At 44.8% G+C, this 15,497-nt stretch overlaps 1 protein-coding gene and 1 long non-coding RNA gene across 2 annotated transcripts in view; one reads left to right on the top strand and one right to left on the bottom strand.

Annotated features, from left to right (window-relative positions):
- The window catches only part of BCR (BCR activator of RhoGEF and GTPase), a 104,700-nt gene that overhangs the window by 82,838 nt on the left and 6,365 nt on the right, over nt 1–15,497 (top strand). Inside the window, 9 exon segments of the mRNA XM_010311868.2 lie at nt 241–316; nt 917–1,021; nt 1,830–1,904; nt 2,211–2,308; nt 2,948–3,079; nt 11,772–11,831; nt 11,955–12,064; nt 12,902–13,041; nt 14,946–15,080. Coding sequence (XP_010310170.2) covers nt 241–316; nt 917–1,021; nt 1,830–1,904; nt 2,211–2,308; nt 2,948–3,079; nt 11,772–11,831; nt 11,955–12,064; nt 12,902–13,041; nt 14,946–15,080 — 931 coding nt within the window.
- Nucleotides 7,346–14,952, bottom strand: LOC142604314 (uncharacterized). The gene is made up of 3 exons (XR_012838188.1): nt 13,989–14,952; nt 7,924–8,004; nt 7,346–7,400 (listed from the first exon to the last, which is right to left on the bottom strand). It is a non-coding gene; the product is annotated as an uncharacterized LOC142604314 (long non-coding RNA).

The raw sequence follows: 15,497 nt of genomic DNA, 5'->3' as shown, positions 1-15,497 counted from the left end.
TTCTGTGAAAGCCCTGACCGTAGGAGCCCGTGTGGGTACTGCTGGCACGTTGCTGAGAAGGCACATTGCCAGAGTCCTGCCTGTCGCTGACAAAGCTGTAATGTAAGGCCACTGGCAGGAGCGCTGGAAGGGCAGCATATGCAACAGTTTCCACTGGAGGAGGGTGGGAGGCAGGCAGGCCTGCTCTCAGTGGTCAGTCAGACTAACACATACCCCATTTTCTTCTGTTTTCCTGGGTAGAGTTACACATTCCTCATTTCATCGGACTATGAAAGGGCAGAGTGGAGGGAGAACATCCGGGAGCAGCAGAAGAAATGTGAGTGTCCCTCACCTGGGCATTGTTACAAATACTGTGATCTCATTAGAGAGCAGGAGTCCAGAGGATGTGGTATGGGGCAGGGTTCCCTGCAAAAAGAGAGATGTTCATTGAAATCCACAGCACAACATGGATGTCTTCTGTCTCTGCACATCTGAGCCTGTCTGGGGGACTTTTGCTTGCAGCAACACGTAGGAAATGTGTAGGGAGAGCACTTAGTAATTGTGTGGAGACGTTCTCCCATTTCCCCTAGAGATCAGAGCTCTGTGCGGTTCCAGGTTGAGAGAACAGCTGCACCCTTTTACCTGGTTCCAGTCCAAAGAAACTTACTGGTTTTGCATAGATGTTTTTTGGCTTTGCAAGAAAATAAGAGCCTCTCTTGTTTCCTGTGAACCACTGTTGAGACATTTTACTCCAAAGAGTTACTAAATATGCCCTCGATAGAGCTTGGCTGCAGCAGCAGTACAGACCTGAGCACCACGGTACTGTTGCTGACCATTGCCCAGGGAGCAGCTATCCCATGTATGCCCAGAATGAGGGAGTATGCATCCAGCCTCTACTTTGAATTTTAATTCCTCCCTCTTTGAATCTCCTTGGCAGGCTTTAAAAGCTTCTCTCTCACATCGGTGGAGCTCCAGATGCTGACAAACTCCTGTGTGAAGCTTCAGACAGTCCACAACATTCCCCTCACTATCAATAAGGAAGGTAAGATCTTTGGTTTATGCTTTCACATGGTACAACTGTAGTGAAAACCTACCTCTGCCTGGCTTTGTGCATTTCCCCTAGAACTGCTCTTACTGTTTCTTTTTGCTACAGGCTTCAACCTAGTGATGAGTTACAAACTGAGAGTTCCTGCAAAACAAAAGCTGAGACCATATGTACCCAACTTGTGTAGTTTAGTTGAAGTACGTGATAGTGCACAAAAAGAGAGCAGCAGGAACAAGAACAATCTGTCATCCCAATGTTACTTGCTGCAACAATAAAAATACAAGCTCCAAATTATATGGCTACATCTAAATTAGTAAAATTTTCCTGGAAATCCTCCAATATATATTCATTGACTGTTAAATGGTCTTTACATGCAGCCATCATGCCAGGGATTGGAGTTCTAGCTTGGGACAACTTTGAACTATGCCTGGGAATCCTTTGGAAGAACACTAGGTGGCCAAAACTGTGTCAGAGACCATCCTAAATTGCTGCTTAATCTGCTAGTATAGACTTAGCCTCTATATTTTACTTTTTCTCCTTTGAATTTCTTCCATGTTGTCATGCTGACCCTAGAAATGTCATTGTAAAAGTCACACATTGCCAGAAGGCATTACAGGTGAAACCAATGCTAAACCTGGAACAGTCTCCTCTCTTGCTGAAATGGCTAGATTACAAGCTCCTGCCATGTTTTTTAGGGACAGTTTACCCTCTGCTCATTAACGTGTGTAATATCAATCTCATGACTCTGTCTTTCACTCTTGGCTCCTCTGTGAATGTAACAAAATTCCTTGGGTCTTTTGTACAGATGATGAATCCCCAGGTCTCTATGGATTCCTGAATGTCATTGTCCACTCTGCCACAGGATTCAAGCAGAGTTCAAGTGAGTTTCAGCTCTGTAAAACACAGAGGTATTGATGGGGCATAGATAATTCAGGTGCTGTGACAGCTGAGCATGGACTGGTTTAGGATTGCAGCATTTGGGATGATGATGAGGAGGAAGAGAGGTGATTTGGGAAACTGGAAGTGAAATCGGGGCATTGGTGTAAATTTAGGGGAATGCAATTTTTTAATGCTACTATTAACTCTCAGAAAGATCAGGATCAAGGATCAAACATGCAGCATTGTTTTCTATGCCTAGTCTGTTGGTATTTTTAAAAACGTTTCTGTTCATGTCTCGCTCCCTCAGATTTGTACTGCACATTAGAAGTGGATTCTTTTGGGTATTTTGTGAACAAGGCTAAAACTAGAGTTTACAGAGATACCACAGAGCCCAACTGGAATGAGGTAGGTTGGATTTTTCTTAATGTCAGTTGTTCCATGTGCCAAACATCAATGCATAATGGGCAGAAAACCTGCAAATGGAAGAACTTGCTGCATGCTCAGGACTTGTGCTACATATGCTGCCTCCCAGAAAACACTTTTATGCCAAGTTAATTTGGCTGTCAGGGTTTGCAGAAGATTTTCTCTTGGATTAGCTATAGTTAAACAAACATTTTGGTATAAATGAGTCTTGTCCAGCATTTCATCGTTTTAACAAATGCATGTTTGATTATTTTTTTAAAAGACACAAGTGAAAATATGCTGAAGGAGGAGGTGGTTTTGTTTATTTGTTGTGAGAGGGAAGAAGACGTTTTGCCTGTTTACAGCCGACTCAAACCTGCTGGGGAGCAAAATAAAATGATGCTTTGCTGAAACTCAGTGAAACCTGACTAAGGAGTCAACCATCTTCATCTCTGATTTGACCATTTTACATATACAAAACAATTTCAGTTTATTTCTAGACCAACTCTGTTAGGGAGGAGGTTTTGGTCAGTTCTTAACTGCTCCCTCCTGATGAGTTTTAAGGAGACTATATTGATTATTAAGAGACTAGTGTCCTGCTGTGATGTATTCGTTGCTCTTTCCTTTCCTGGTGCCCTGCAGGAGTTTGAGATTGAGCTGGAGGGCTCGCAAACTCTGCGGATTTTGTGCTATGAAAAGTGCTACAACAAAACCAAGCTCACCAAAGAGGATGGAGAGAGCACAGATCGTATAATGGGGAAAGGACAGATCCAGGTAAGACAGTGCTTAACTCATTCCTGCTACCCTTACTGCAAAATATAACTGGACTTTTGAATCTTGGATTGCACCTGAGAGGGGTTTTTCTGCCTTCCGATTGTCTCAGCATTGGAGATTTTTCTCCAGATAGTGAGGTATACGGTGTGATTCAAAGGCAGGAAGTCAGCAGGTTTTTCCCTCTTGCCTTGTCCCCTATGCCATGCCTACTTCAGTACCCTTATGGAATAGATGCTTTTTCATGAAAATTTACATTTTTGATCTCTGATTCACCTGTTAATGCATTCAGAACTTCCAGCACAGTATAGAGGAACTGCACTGTCACTGAGCCCCGGGCATTGTTGAGGATGCTCCATTTGTGACAAAAGAGGAAGCAATGAATATACTTCCACATGATTTACAGAGAGGATAGAAATGCTAGCTTCTGTACGTGCTGGAAGTTGATTGATGCGATAGCAAGGGCTTCGAGGACAGTCTTATTGTCCTGATAACTGCCATGTCCAGAGCATAGTGTCTGTGACAGCAGGCTGCATCTGAGAGAGATTTCCACTGCTGAGAATCAGCATGGGACGCTTTGTCTATGTGGCAAATGTGTAATACGATAGGGGAGGTGAGGAGATGATTGCAAATGGATGCTGCTGTCAGGGAGCTGCTATGTGATAAAGCGCTAAAACTCTGTGCAGGAGAAATCAGGCCATCAGTGGAGGATGACATGGAGAACATATGTTCCCCCCTCTTCTTCCAATTTGTTCCACTGTCTGTCCATGGCTTTAGGAGGGTGTTTAAATGCTTGCTCTGAGGGCACATTCTTTGCATTGGACTGGCATGCAGAGCAGAGACCCAGCTCAGATACCTTTTTCTTTCTGGTACGCTGAAAAATACCACCAGTTCTCCTCCATTTACATTTGACTCTTCATCACTCCATTGATAACAGCTTTCTCCAACATTTGAGTGCTGGTCACACAGGCCAAGACCATTTGGGCAATTTCAGAAACAGCTCTGATTGAGGGCAGCCCGCAGGATTGTATCTCACCTTTAGAAGAGTTCATTGTCTAAATGAGTTTCATTAGACTTGTTCCTTTCCCTCCCTCCTTGCAGCCCTGAGGCTGCCATGCTGTTTTCAGGGAAAGCTTTTCTTGTCAAACACATGGTGGGTGTTTGAAAGAAAACTTGTGTACAAATCAATAAATGCTAGTACAGGGTGCCTCCTATGTATGTGTCTCAGGCTAACCAGAAATCTGTATGTCCCTTGTGCTAACAAAAGCTTATTTTCCATGAAGCTGAGCAATTACAAAAGAGCAAGTTTTCAGCCCTGAAATGCCCTGGAGATTTGTGTGCACATAATGGAGAACCTGAAATCACTGACCCTCTAAATTCTTCAAATATTTTACACAGAATGATTAAAAACCAAATAAAATCTTTTAAATTTTTAACAATTTTTTTCCCCCACAAGAATGGGCATTTTTATGCACAGAACTTATACATTCCGTTAAAACATTTTATACTTAATAAGTAAGAATACTCTTTGGTGATACTTGAATATGAATGGCATCATGATTCTTTCAGAGAAACCTAAAAACACCCATTTTTTATTAATGTGCTGTGGTGGGTTGACCCTGGCTGAGGGCCAGGTGCCCACCAGAGCCGCTCTATCACTCCCCTCTTTCATTAGACAGGGGAGAAAAGGTACAATGAAAAAAAACCTTACGGGTCGAGATAAGGACAGGGAGAGATCATTCTCTAATTATCATCACGAGCAAAACAGACCGAACTTAGAGAGGGAATTCATCTTATTTATTACTAAGCAAAACAGAGTAGAGGAATGAGAAATAAAACCAAATCTTAAAAACACCTCCCCCCACCCCTCCCATCTTCCCGGGCTCAACTTCACTCCCGGCTTCAACCTCCGCCCCCCCCAGCGGCACAGGGGGACGGGGAGTGGGGGTTACAGTCAGTTCATCATGCGGTGTTTCTGCCGCTTCGTCATCCTCAGGGGGAGGACTCCTCTCATCATTCCCCTGCTCCAGCATGGAGTCCCTCTCACGGGAGACAGTCCTTCACGGCCTTCTCCAACGTGAGTCTCCTCCACGGGGTGCAGACCTTCAGGAGCAAACTGCTCCAGCGTGGGTCCCCCACGGGGTCACAAGTCCTGCCAGCAAACCTGCTCTGGTGTGGGCTCCTCTCTCCACGGCTCCACAGGTCCTGCCAGGAGCTTGCTCCAGCGCGGGCTTCCCACGGGGTCACAGCCTCCTTCAGGTGTCTCCACCTGCTCCGGCGTGGGGTCCTCCACGGGCTGCAGGTGGAATCGCTACACCCCCTCATCCTCCCTCCATGGGCTGCAGGGGAACAGCCTGCTTCACCATGGTCTTCACCACGGGCTGCAGGGGGATCTTGCTCCGGCGCCTGGAGCACCTCCTGCCCCTCCTTCTGCACTGACCTTGGTGTCTGCAGAGTTTCTTACATCTTCTCACTCCTCTCTCTGGCTGCAAAAGCGCTCTCTAACTGTTTTTCTCTTTCTTAAATATGTTATCACAGAGGCGCTGATTGGCTTGGCCTTGGCCAGCGGCGGGTCCGTCTTGGAGCCGGCTGGCATTGGCTCTGTCAGACACAGGGGAAGCTTCTAGCAGCTTCTCACAGAAGCCACCCCTTTAGCCCCCCCGCTACCAAAACCTTGCCACGCAAAACCAACACCCATTTTTTATTAATGTGCAAAAGTTGCATTCTGTTGTATTGTAAAAGGCAAATGCAAAAGTTCTCTTGCTTTTCAGTAAATCCCCCTTGCAATGTATAAAGAAACTTGGTGAACTCTCAGAACATCCTCGTAATTCTCAGTGATTTCTGTCCTGTCACACAACTTTTTAATACTATTGAATTAAGTGCAAAGAGAAGTCATAAGAGAGTCTGGTAAGGTTTTGGGTTGATAAGGATTATTAAAAGGTTTTATTTGTAAAGCAAGTACTATTTCTCTATTAAGAAATCATAATAATGCAACAACAAAATCAAATTACAACCTGTGGTGGAAGGTTAGCTGTATTAATGCTGTCAGCATCTTTTCCAGTCACTGGTTTTATAGTTGTTTTCTTTCAAGATTTTCCCAGGTGCTCTTACATTAAATTTTGTTTACTTTAGAGTTGCTAGTGCATCTAGGGCTGTGGTGGTGGTGGTGGTGGTGTTGCATTGTCATTATTCAGCCAAAGTGTGTCTTGTGTGAAGGCAAGGTCTGTGAAGCTGGATGAGTTGGGTTTTTTTTTTCCTAAATTCCGTTTAGTTAAAAACTCTGGGAACATTAAGAGTAATGTCTGCATCCTCCTGCTGATTAAAACAGGGAAATTTCTGTGTTGGCTAAATTGCAATGTATTGTTAAACTGTGTATTATTGTAAATCTGCAACTTCCCACTACTGGGACTTCTGACTCACCAAGTTCTCTGAGCTACAGTGATGAAAACAATGCATCAACAAGATGAGGACTGTTTTGGCTGTGAAATGTTTATTAAATCTCTCCGTTACATAAAGGCAATGGAGGAAGGAAGACTGAAAATTGGTCTGTGTGGTCAGAAGCTTCCAGGAATGTGCAGCAATTTTAATAGCACCCATTGCTCATATTTTCTTTTCCTATGGAATATTTTATTTACCTGTTTTTATAGGCACATGCAAGAGCTTCATTGCCTGCCAACCTGCAAGTTTTATCCCTGAAAAATAAAACCTCGAGGTTTCAATATGGGAGAACCTCCTGTAAATGAAGAAGTGGAGTCCTCATCAGACCTTTACTCATGGTTGGGGGCTTCTGTTACATCTCAGGCATGAGAAATATAGGAATAAGATGCCATTCACTGCATACACTGTGAAACTGAAATTATTGAGGGGCTTGGGGGAGGAAGAAATGGACATCATCCTATAGGAGGAAACATGAGGCTTAGTTCAGTTGTAAGAATCAGCTCCTCTCATTTTGAACTCTCGACTTTTTTCTTTTTTTCCTTCTGTTGTTACCTTGCAATCCATCTTCGGCACTTGGGAGGCTGGCTCTTTTGCTCTTTGAATTTTGCACTTCGTGTGGCAGGCACGTCCATGTGTTTTGAGTGCAGCAGCCTTTTGTTTGGTCCTGAGACTGTATATCTAAGTGGGCACATGTGTCAGCAAAACTGGCCTCTGGCTTGGGAACAGACTGCTTGAGTAAACTGATACTTCATCCTGTGATCCATCTCCTCCAGTTGGTGCCTCCTAGAAATGCTGTTTCCTTTGTTGGTTTTTTTTTTTTTTTTTCCCCCTGCCCCCCTGGCAGAATCAACTCAGGCAAACCATTTTCTTCTCCTTCTCAGCAGTGCTGGAAAATCAGAGAGGATATGACCTTAGATCAGTCATTCTGTGGTAGCAGCGCAACACCATTCCTCTGTTGCCATGCAAAACAATCACTCTTATCTGCTTAATTATCTGGGATGTCTCATAGCAGTGCACATGGCTATTTCGGATATCTAGGTTGTTTTCCATGTAAAACAGATTGTCACATGCTATACCTCCCAAGTGCCAACTCAGAAAACCTTTTACACACTCAAGTTCATTTAAACAGTTGGCTCATGCAGAACAGTATCCCAGTAATGAAAATAGGGTGGAAATTAAAAAGGCAATGGGTCATGTCTAAAGGGTGATGGTGGGAAAGATTAACATGTCAGTGGGGAGCTTTGAGAAGAATGGGGTTATGGCTGGACTGGGAGTTTCCAGCAGCAGTGAGACTCTGACAACATGTATGTCACATCAGTTACAATTAAAAATTGATGGACTGTAAAGTTGCCAGGGAGATTTAATAAAGGGAGGAAGTAATGTGAATAAATAGCATAAAACACACTAACCTTAAGGTTGCCTCAGTCCTTGCTCCCAGGCATTTCATTTCCACTAATGCTGCTTTGTTTTTTCCTCTTTCTGTATGTTTTCTTTTCTGGGGAAAAAGAAAATAAATTAAAAAATAAATCATCAAACTCTCTGTGGTGGTTTCCCAAGGCAGAGCACAGATACCCTTCTGAGGGCCTGGCCTGCATTTGCCATTGACCAGCATCCTCAGTTGGCCTTTTTCCCAGGTCCTCACCGCTCTGTTCTGCACACTCAGCCTCTACTGGCTGCTATATGCTAATTGTCTGTCTTAGTTCAGTGCTAAGGTGAGACTTGCACTCAGAAATCCCTGTGGTGCTGAGCTGCTTTGTTCTGTTGTGTTTTGTGCAGGATACAGAGAGGCATTTGCTTGATTTATTAATGAATTTGGGGCTGTAGCTTGCCATTGCAAATGCCAAAAAAATAGGCCACAAGGGAACTGGAGGTGCTGAGGGAGTAAAGATAAACTGGTTGATTTGTATTTTTCCTGTGCAGCATGTGCTTTTGGTGGGGACTGTGCAAACAAGCCTGCGAGATACAGTCTTTGAGCGTTTGAGCAGGTCTGTCCTAATTTTGCATACAACACCACAATTTTTCACAATTTCAGTGGAGAAGGGACAGGTCCTTTTGTCACTCAAACCAAGCAACTGTTTGAAGGGAATGTTTAAAGGTGCAGTAAATTTCACTGTCAAATTGATGCAGAGGCAGCCATTTCACAGGGCCTCCTCCTGCTTGAGTTGGCAAAGCGAGCACGATGTGCTTGCTTGCTCAGAGCAGCCCTCCTTTTGGCACGTTGTCTGTAGATTGCATTCTTCTACTCAGTGTTCCTTCTTCCAGGTCACCGATCTCCAAATCAGGCCAGAAGATAGCATGACCCCATTTGTCACAGGCCCTCTCTATGCTGAAGCATCACGCTCACTGTCTTGAGTCTGCTTTGTAACCTGTCTGCTCCAGCTGCCCTTTCCCTGTGTTGCTCTTGCTGGCCTTAGAAGGTCAGTCATCTGCAGGGTGCAGGACTGAAAACTTGCTCAAAGTCTAAATAATGTTCTTAGTTTCCTGTTGACTCTGCGATTTCCTACTATGACTTTATCAGACTGTTAGACCTGATCTTCCTGTCTTAGTGCTGCTGAGAGCTTATTCAAGCTTTGCTCTTTTATTAGCTTCCATCATTTTGCTTTGTTATTTAAAAAGCACCTTGAGGGGGATTTGTTTGTTTGGTTGGTTCTTTCTAATTGCTGTTGTTATTGCCAGTGATTTACGAAGGGTTGGCTTGGGTCATCCAGACCCACTCCCTGGTGCTTGTTCTCCCTAGCTGTCTCCTGCCAGCCCTGAAATAAAGTTCAGAGATAGGGGAGCAAGAGATAGCAGCAGGTACGCTCGCAGCCCTTGCTCAGTCAGCTCCAGTAGTTACCCGGCAAGGAAGAGTGTCTGTGAACTCTCAGCTCCAGCACACTGCTTTTGCTAGTCTTTTGCAGCCATACAATATTCACTCCTGAGACAGAGTAGGACTTTGTTTGACTTGTACTTTTTAACAGCTATTTACTTGCTTTCATTTTGTACAGTGGTAGGAGTTCCCTGGTCATCATTGAGACATAAGTGGTAATACCTGTTAGCTTAAATAAACTGTAACTGGACCCTGCTAGACTCTTCCTTTAACTTTTTTGGCAAATATTCAAAACCCTCTTTCCCCTTCAGATTTAAGCCATCTCTCCCTGCTATAAATAATATGCTCGCAGTGACTCCATTCTGAAAGCATATGGAAAACTGTTTCCGAGCTGGAGGAACGGCTGTGACTGTGTCTATCAGCAGGGCCATTTTGGCAGGTTAACGAGATGACGATTCAGGCAGCTGGAGATCGAGCTTTCAGGAATACTGAGCATGGTTGCTCTTCATAGGAAACCAGACACTTCAGAAATGGTTTCCTCTTGATTCTGGGAAAGAATGCAGTTGTTGAAAGAAACCAAACTTCCAGCACGGAAATTCAGGGAAGAACAGCCTAGATTCTGGCCAACTTGTAGGGACCTTGGCCAGCCGCACAGGCGGGGGCGGATCTGTTCCGCCAGAGTTTTATAAGCAAACCCTCTTGGCAAGCAGTGTGTTATTTGGGTTTGCTGAAGCACCAAAGCTAAGCACTGCTGCCCATTGGCCTCCTGGACCTTTGTGCAGTCCCAAAATGTGGGAGCTACTGGTTACTGACTATTCCTTACAAGGGGTCTTCAGGAACTTCTGCCAGAGTTGCACCTACAGGAACCGGTCCAATTCGACAGGAAAGCATGTGTGTGCTAGCAGCGTCCCACTGTGGGCTCACGTCCGTAACAAAGTGCGCAGAGATAAGGTTGGGCTGACTCGCTTGTCTGTTGCTTCTTGGGGTCTCTCCAGTGTGAGCAAGGAGGGAGAAATTGTTCTCTCTGCTGGTGGTCTTTTTTGGGAAGTGGGGAGGGGCGTGGGGGGACTTGCCTCTGTAGCTGTCAGCAGCATTGGGCTAGTTTTGATGATCTGAGAGTGTGAGCATGATTCCATCTAAGATCTCCCAGAATATACTGCAGCTGCTGTTGTTCCAACATTTACCTCTGCTTTTGCATGGGCTTCTGTGAGAGGGAGGAGCTGTGCTGCAGAAGTAGCTCTAGTTACTGACTTTTTGTTTGCTGGTGGCAGTAAACTTGAAACACAGAATCTACTGCAGTTGCCTCCTCCTGCTCTTGCTGTGTCTTAGTGTTCAAGAACCAAGTGTTACAAAGCTGTCTCAGGAGGCACCGAAGTCTGCTTGCTTTGGCTGGTTCTGGTTGCTGAGAGAAGTCCCCATGCAAACAGGTCTTTTCTCTCTTTTGCCAGTCTAGCTTGAGCTGAGTGCTGCTCTTCAGGCGGTCAGATGTGTTTGGACTCTCCCAGGCAGTACTGGAATGGCTGGGTGATGTTTGAGTACTTGAGTTGGCTGCTCCCCAGCCTCACAACTATCCACTCAAAAGAGATCAAGCAAAGCTGAAAATGGGAGATCAGGGGTTTGCATCAGAACTTGTTTCTGTTTAATGAATTCTTGCAATAGCAAGGCCAGGTGTTCTTCCTGCCTCTATGCTCAAATAGAAATTAAAAGCAATAGGCAGGTTGAAGGAGGACAACTTTCCATGATTTCTGGACTGGTTTTCTCCAGATCCTGACAGAGGTTTGGTTTGTTTAAAGTTACTTGCCTCTGTGGATCACTTAAATATTTCTCTTCCTTGATCTCACTGTTAGGGTTACTGTGTCTTTTGAATTCAGTGGAACGTAGTCCTTCTCGGAAGCTATTAGCTTCATAGTCAAGAGCTATGAAGTTCTCCAGCCTGGCTTTTTATTTCACTGCAGTAATTTCACACTCATCCAACCTCACTTGTCTCTAGAAAACTGCAGAGGGAGACAGCTTCCTCTATTTCAAATCAGTTACTTCAGAAATCAGTTACTTCTCTCCTTTTCTGACTCCCAGCCCTGTGGGCTGGGACAAATTTGGCTGGCTGTTAATGTGCCTGCTGTGCTACAGCAATGAAGGCAGCCTCTCTTTCTATGAAAGCTGTGGTTATTGGCTTTCAAACATTGATTTTGCTCGCTGAGGTTGCCTTTATGGTTGAGCAGACGCTGCACACGTTGCTGAATTTTCCGTGTGTGTCCTCATCAGCCCTGCTCAGAGAATTGCAGTGTCCCATGACCTGAAACCGGGGAAACCTTGGAATGTGTGTTTTCCTATGGAAGAGACATAACCTGTTGAAAGTGGTAGTGCACTGCTCACTTACAGAAGCCTTTCAGGCTAGCTGATTTCTCTGAAGTCTGTTCCTAGCTCATGGGTAACTTCTGTGTTTTTCAGCTGGAGCCACAGGCATTGCAGGACAAAGATTGGCAACGCACAGTCATCTCGATGAACGGAGTAAGTATGGAAAACAGAAGTTAGCACTGCTTTTGTACCTCTTATGTGCTTTATTTCTTTGCTCTGCATTGCAGCATAAAAAAGAAAATGTTTGAAAAGTAACAGCAGTTCTGTTTTATTCAGGTTGAAGTGAAGCTGTCGGTGAAGTTTACCAGTCGGGAGTTTAGCCTGAAAAGGATGCCGTCCCGGAAACAAACTGGGGTGTTTGGGGTCAAGATCGCTATTGTCACCAAGTAAGCTGATGGGTCACATTTCTCCCCGTTGTTTTTCAGAAAGCCAGCTGGCCAGTGGGTTGTGCCTGTCTTTGCCCTACTGAGGGATTTGTCAGTCCAGTCTGCTCCACTTGGGTAGCAGTATAGATGGCTGGGGCTGCAGAAAGGAGATGCTGTACATTCTCTGAGCTTCATTTTTTGCAGGGGAGAAAACAGCATGCATGCAGGCTTTGAAATCTAGTGTGTTTACTTACAGCATATCACTTTTCTGAGTTCCGGAAATACCCCTTGCCCCTTATACTCTGTAGTTAGCTGACTTGGTCGCAAATTTCCAGAGCCACTGAACAGCAGTGTTTCCTTTCCATAATCGGAAATGTTCAAGTTCTTTGGATCCTATTGTATTATTTTAACCCCTGATCTTTTGCCATGAATCGTTTGCCAGAAGAAACCTGTTTGTTCTGTTACATAGTTTGGGAAGTGTGGTATTTCCTCCCTATGGGATTGCATTAATTGGAAAGCAACGGTGTTGCTATGTATCCAAGGTCTGTTTGGGAATCCTCTGATTACCTGCGCAAAGTCGCATACTCTAGGAGCACTAGGACGTGGCCAGAAGCCCAAATGCTCAGGGCAGCTGCAGAACAACCAAAGCCAGGCTGAGGCACTCAGAAAACCCTCTCCAGTCTTAAAAGGAGTTTTTCAGCTCAGTCTTGATTGCCTGCTCAGACTTTCTCCCACCCCATTTTCCAGAAGAGATTTGTACAGCAAAATGATGGGGTGATTTTAGCTGGCCGGGCTGGCTGGGGTAACAAGCATTGAGGGCATGGGCTGTGCTGAACTCTTCTATCTGGATTTCTTAAGGAGAGAGAGATCGAAAGTGCCTTACATAGTGCGCCAGTGTGTGGAGGAGATAGAGCGGCGTGGAATGGAGGAGGTGGGCATCTACCGTGTTTCTGGGGTTGCAACCGATATCCAAGCTTTGAAAGCTGCCTTTGATGTCAGTAAGTAATTGTGTCTGATGTTTTCCTTTGCACTATGAGAACCTGCATGAGCTCTGTCAGGTGGCTATGCTATTTTTAATCTTATGTTCTCCGAGAAGCTTTAAGTGGTAGACATTTTCACACAAGAAGAATAATTTTGACCCTGGCTGCATGTTTTATTAATGTTCATAGAATCACAGACTGGTTTGGGTTGGAAGGGACCTTAAAGTCCATCCAGTTCCAACCCCCCTGCCATGGGCGGGGACACCCTCCACTAGACCAGGGTGCCCAAAGCCCCATCCAACCTGGCCTTGAACACTTCCAGGGATGGGGCATCCACAGCTGCTCCGGGCAACCAGTGCCAGGGCGTCACTGCCCTCATAGTGAAGAATTTCTTCCTAATATCTAATCTAAATCTGCCCTCCTTCAGCTTAAGACCATTCCTCCTTGTCTTATCACTAGATGCCCTTGTAAACAGTCCCTCTCCAGCTTTCCTGTAGGTCCCTTTAGGTACTGGAAAGCTGCTCTAAGGTCTCTCCGGAGCCTTCTCTTCTCCAGGCTGAACAACACCAACTGTCGCAATATTCTTCAGCTACAGATATAATCCAAGACATACAACGAGGTGGATCCTTATATGAAATAATGTGTTTGTTGTTATTCCCAGCCCACATGAAATGGTGGGTTTTACCTGCCTTGCCAAATCTTTGTAAATGGCAGACACCTCCCTCAGGGGAAGCAGCAGCAATCAGAAGCCGTAATTTCCTCACTGTTGTGAGGTCTCCAAATTAATAGAAGTCCTTGAAATTGAGAATGCTTTGTGAAAGGAAGCCAGCAAAAATAACATTCTAAGGTTGACTAGGAAGGGTGTTTACGAAACTGAAGTTGGGTGGCCAGGGCTCCCAAGTTCTCTTCTTAACTCTGTGTAGATTGATGTGTGCAGATTGTAAAATTAGATAATTTTGGCCTACCTTTGTAAAGCTTTCTTTGACCTCGAGCAGAAAAGGTCTGCTTACTGGTGCTGCATTTAAAAGAATTGCATGTATGTCCCAAAAGGCATCCAAGATCAGGCAGATGAAACACCTCCAAAATGCTGAGGTACAAAAGGCGAAATGCTGCCCTACTTCCAGCCTCCACGTGACAGTCCAAGGACTGCTCGAGCCACCCGTGAGCTCTCTTTTCATGCGAGCAGTCACGAGGCCTGTGCCAGGTGCCAAAATTCACCCTCACTACACTTTTTTGTCACTTCTTTTGTTACATTTCTTCCTTCTTGTATATTCTTTTCAATCCCCCTGAGCTACCAAACACATTGATTTATGGATCTTCAATAGTGCAAGTAAGGGTGTTTCATATTTTGAAAACCAACTTTTTTCATTTATATTAAATGCTGTTTTACATAAAGCTTCATTAAACCAGCACTGGCTCTGCTGGTTGGTCTGTTTGTTTTAGGGAAAGGGGGTGGTTTTGTTGTTCTTAATAGTAACAAAACTGAAATGTGAGCCCCGAATTGCCTGTGTACTTTAGCTACACTCAATGGGGAGCTAGACAGCCTCAGAGTCTCTTACTCTAAGCTGTCAGAAGCAGGGAATTGGAATAACAATTATTGTCAGTAACCAAAGTTGAAATGCATGTAAATACAGTCAAGTAGGGCTTGTTCCAGATCAGGCTGAGGTTGCTGGCACAGCATAACGAACCCTGGGGAGTGAGAGGTTCCCTCTACTTGATGTAAAGCTATAAACTGATTGCAGTCATTTGCGCAGCACTTCTCAGTTGTCAGAAGGTAGTTCATTTAATCTGGGGAAGTGTAAACAGGAAAACTCTCAGCTATTTGGGCAAAGACAAAGGATAAACAGAGAGCCAAAGCAAGAAAAAGAAGGAATGCAAGGCCAGCAGCTCTGTTACCCTGCTTCCCCTCTTCCCTCTTTCAGATAACAAAGATGTGTCAGTGATGATGAGTGAGATGGACGTCAATGCCATTGCAGGCACCTTGAAACTGTACTTCCGGGAACTGCCTGAACCCCTCTTTACAGATGAACTGTACCCCAACTTTGCTGAGGGCATTGGTAGGTAATAGCAGAAATAACCCTTGATAACTGGTCTGTGCTAAAGACACTGTTCCATAGGAGGCTGCTCCTGGAGCAATACAAAAAAATATTTATAATGTTGGACAGAAGCCTGGAACAAGCTGTTAGGGAAATGAAATGGAGCTCAGAAATCAGCCTTGGAATGACATGTTCTTCCTATGAGCTTCAATATGGGCAATTGCCGAGCCTCTTTGTAAGTCAGAAGTGACCAGGTTTCGGAAGGATAGGTTAAGAGCAGCATGACAGCCTGCTTCTGGAGGCTCTGCTTGCTGTTTGCCCCATCCAGTCTTGCTGGGAAGCCCTCTTTGGGGAGATACACCTTGTCTTGTCTTGATGCAGGGAAAAAACATCATAATGGTTCAAAGTCTGAAAGCACTTGAAAGGATTCTCTACATA

The sequence above is a fragment of the Balearica regulorum genome, chromosome 17 (genome assembly GCF_011004875.1).
Source record: "Balearica regulorum gibbericeps isolate bBalReg1 chromosome 17, bBalReg1.pri, whole genome shotgun sequence".
Taxonomy (NCBI): Eukaryota; Metazoa; Chordata; class Aves; order Gruiformes; family Gruidae; genus Balearica; species Balearica regulorum.
The sequence above is the reverse complement of the archived record's forward strand: the minus strand, read 5'-3'. Positions and strand labels throughout refer to the sequence as shown.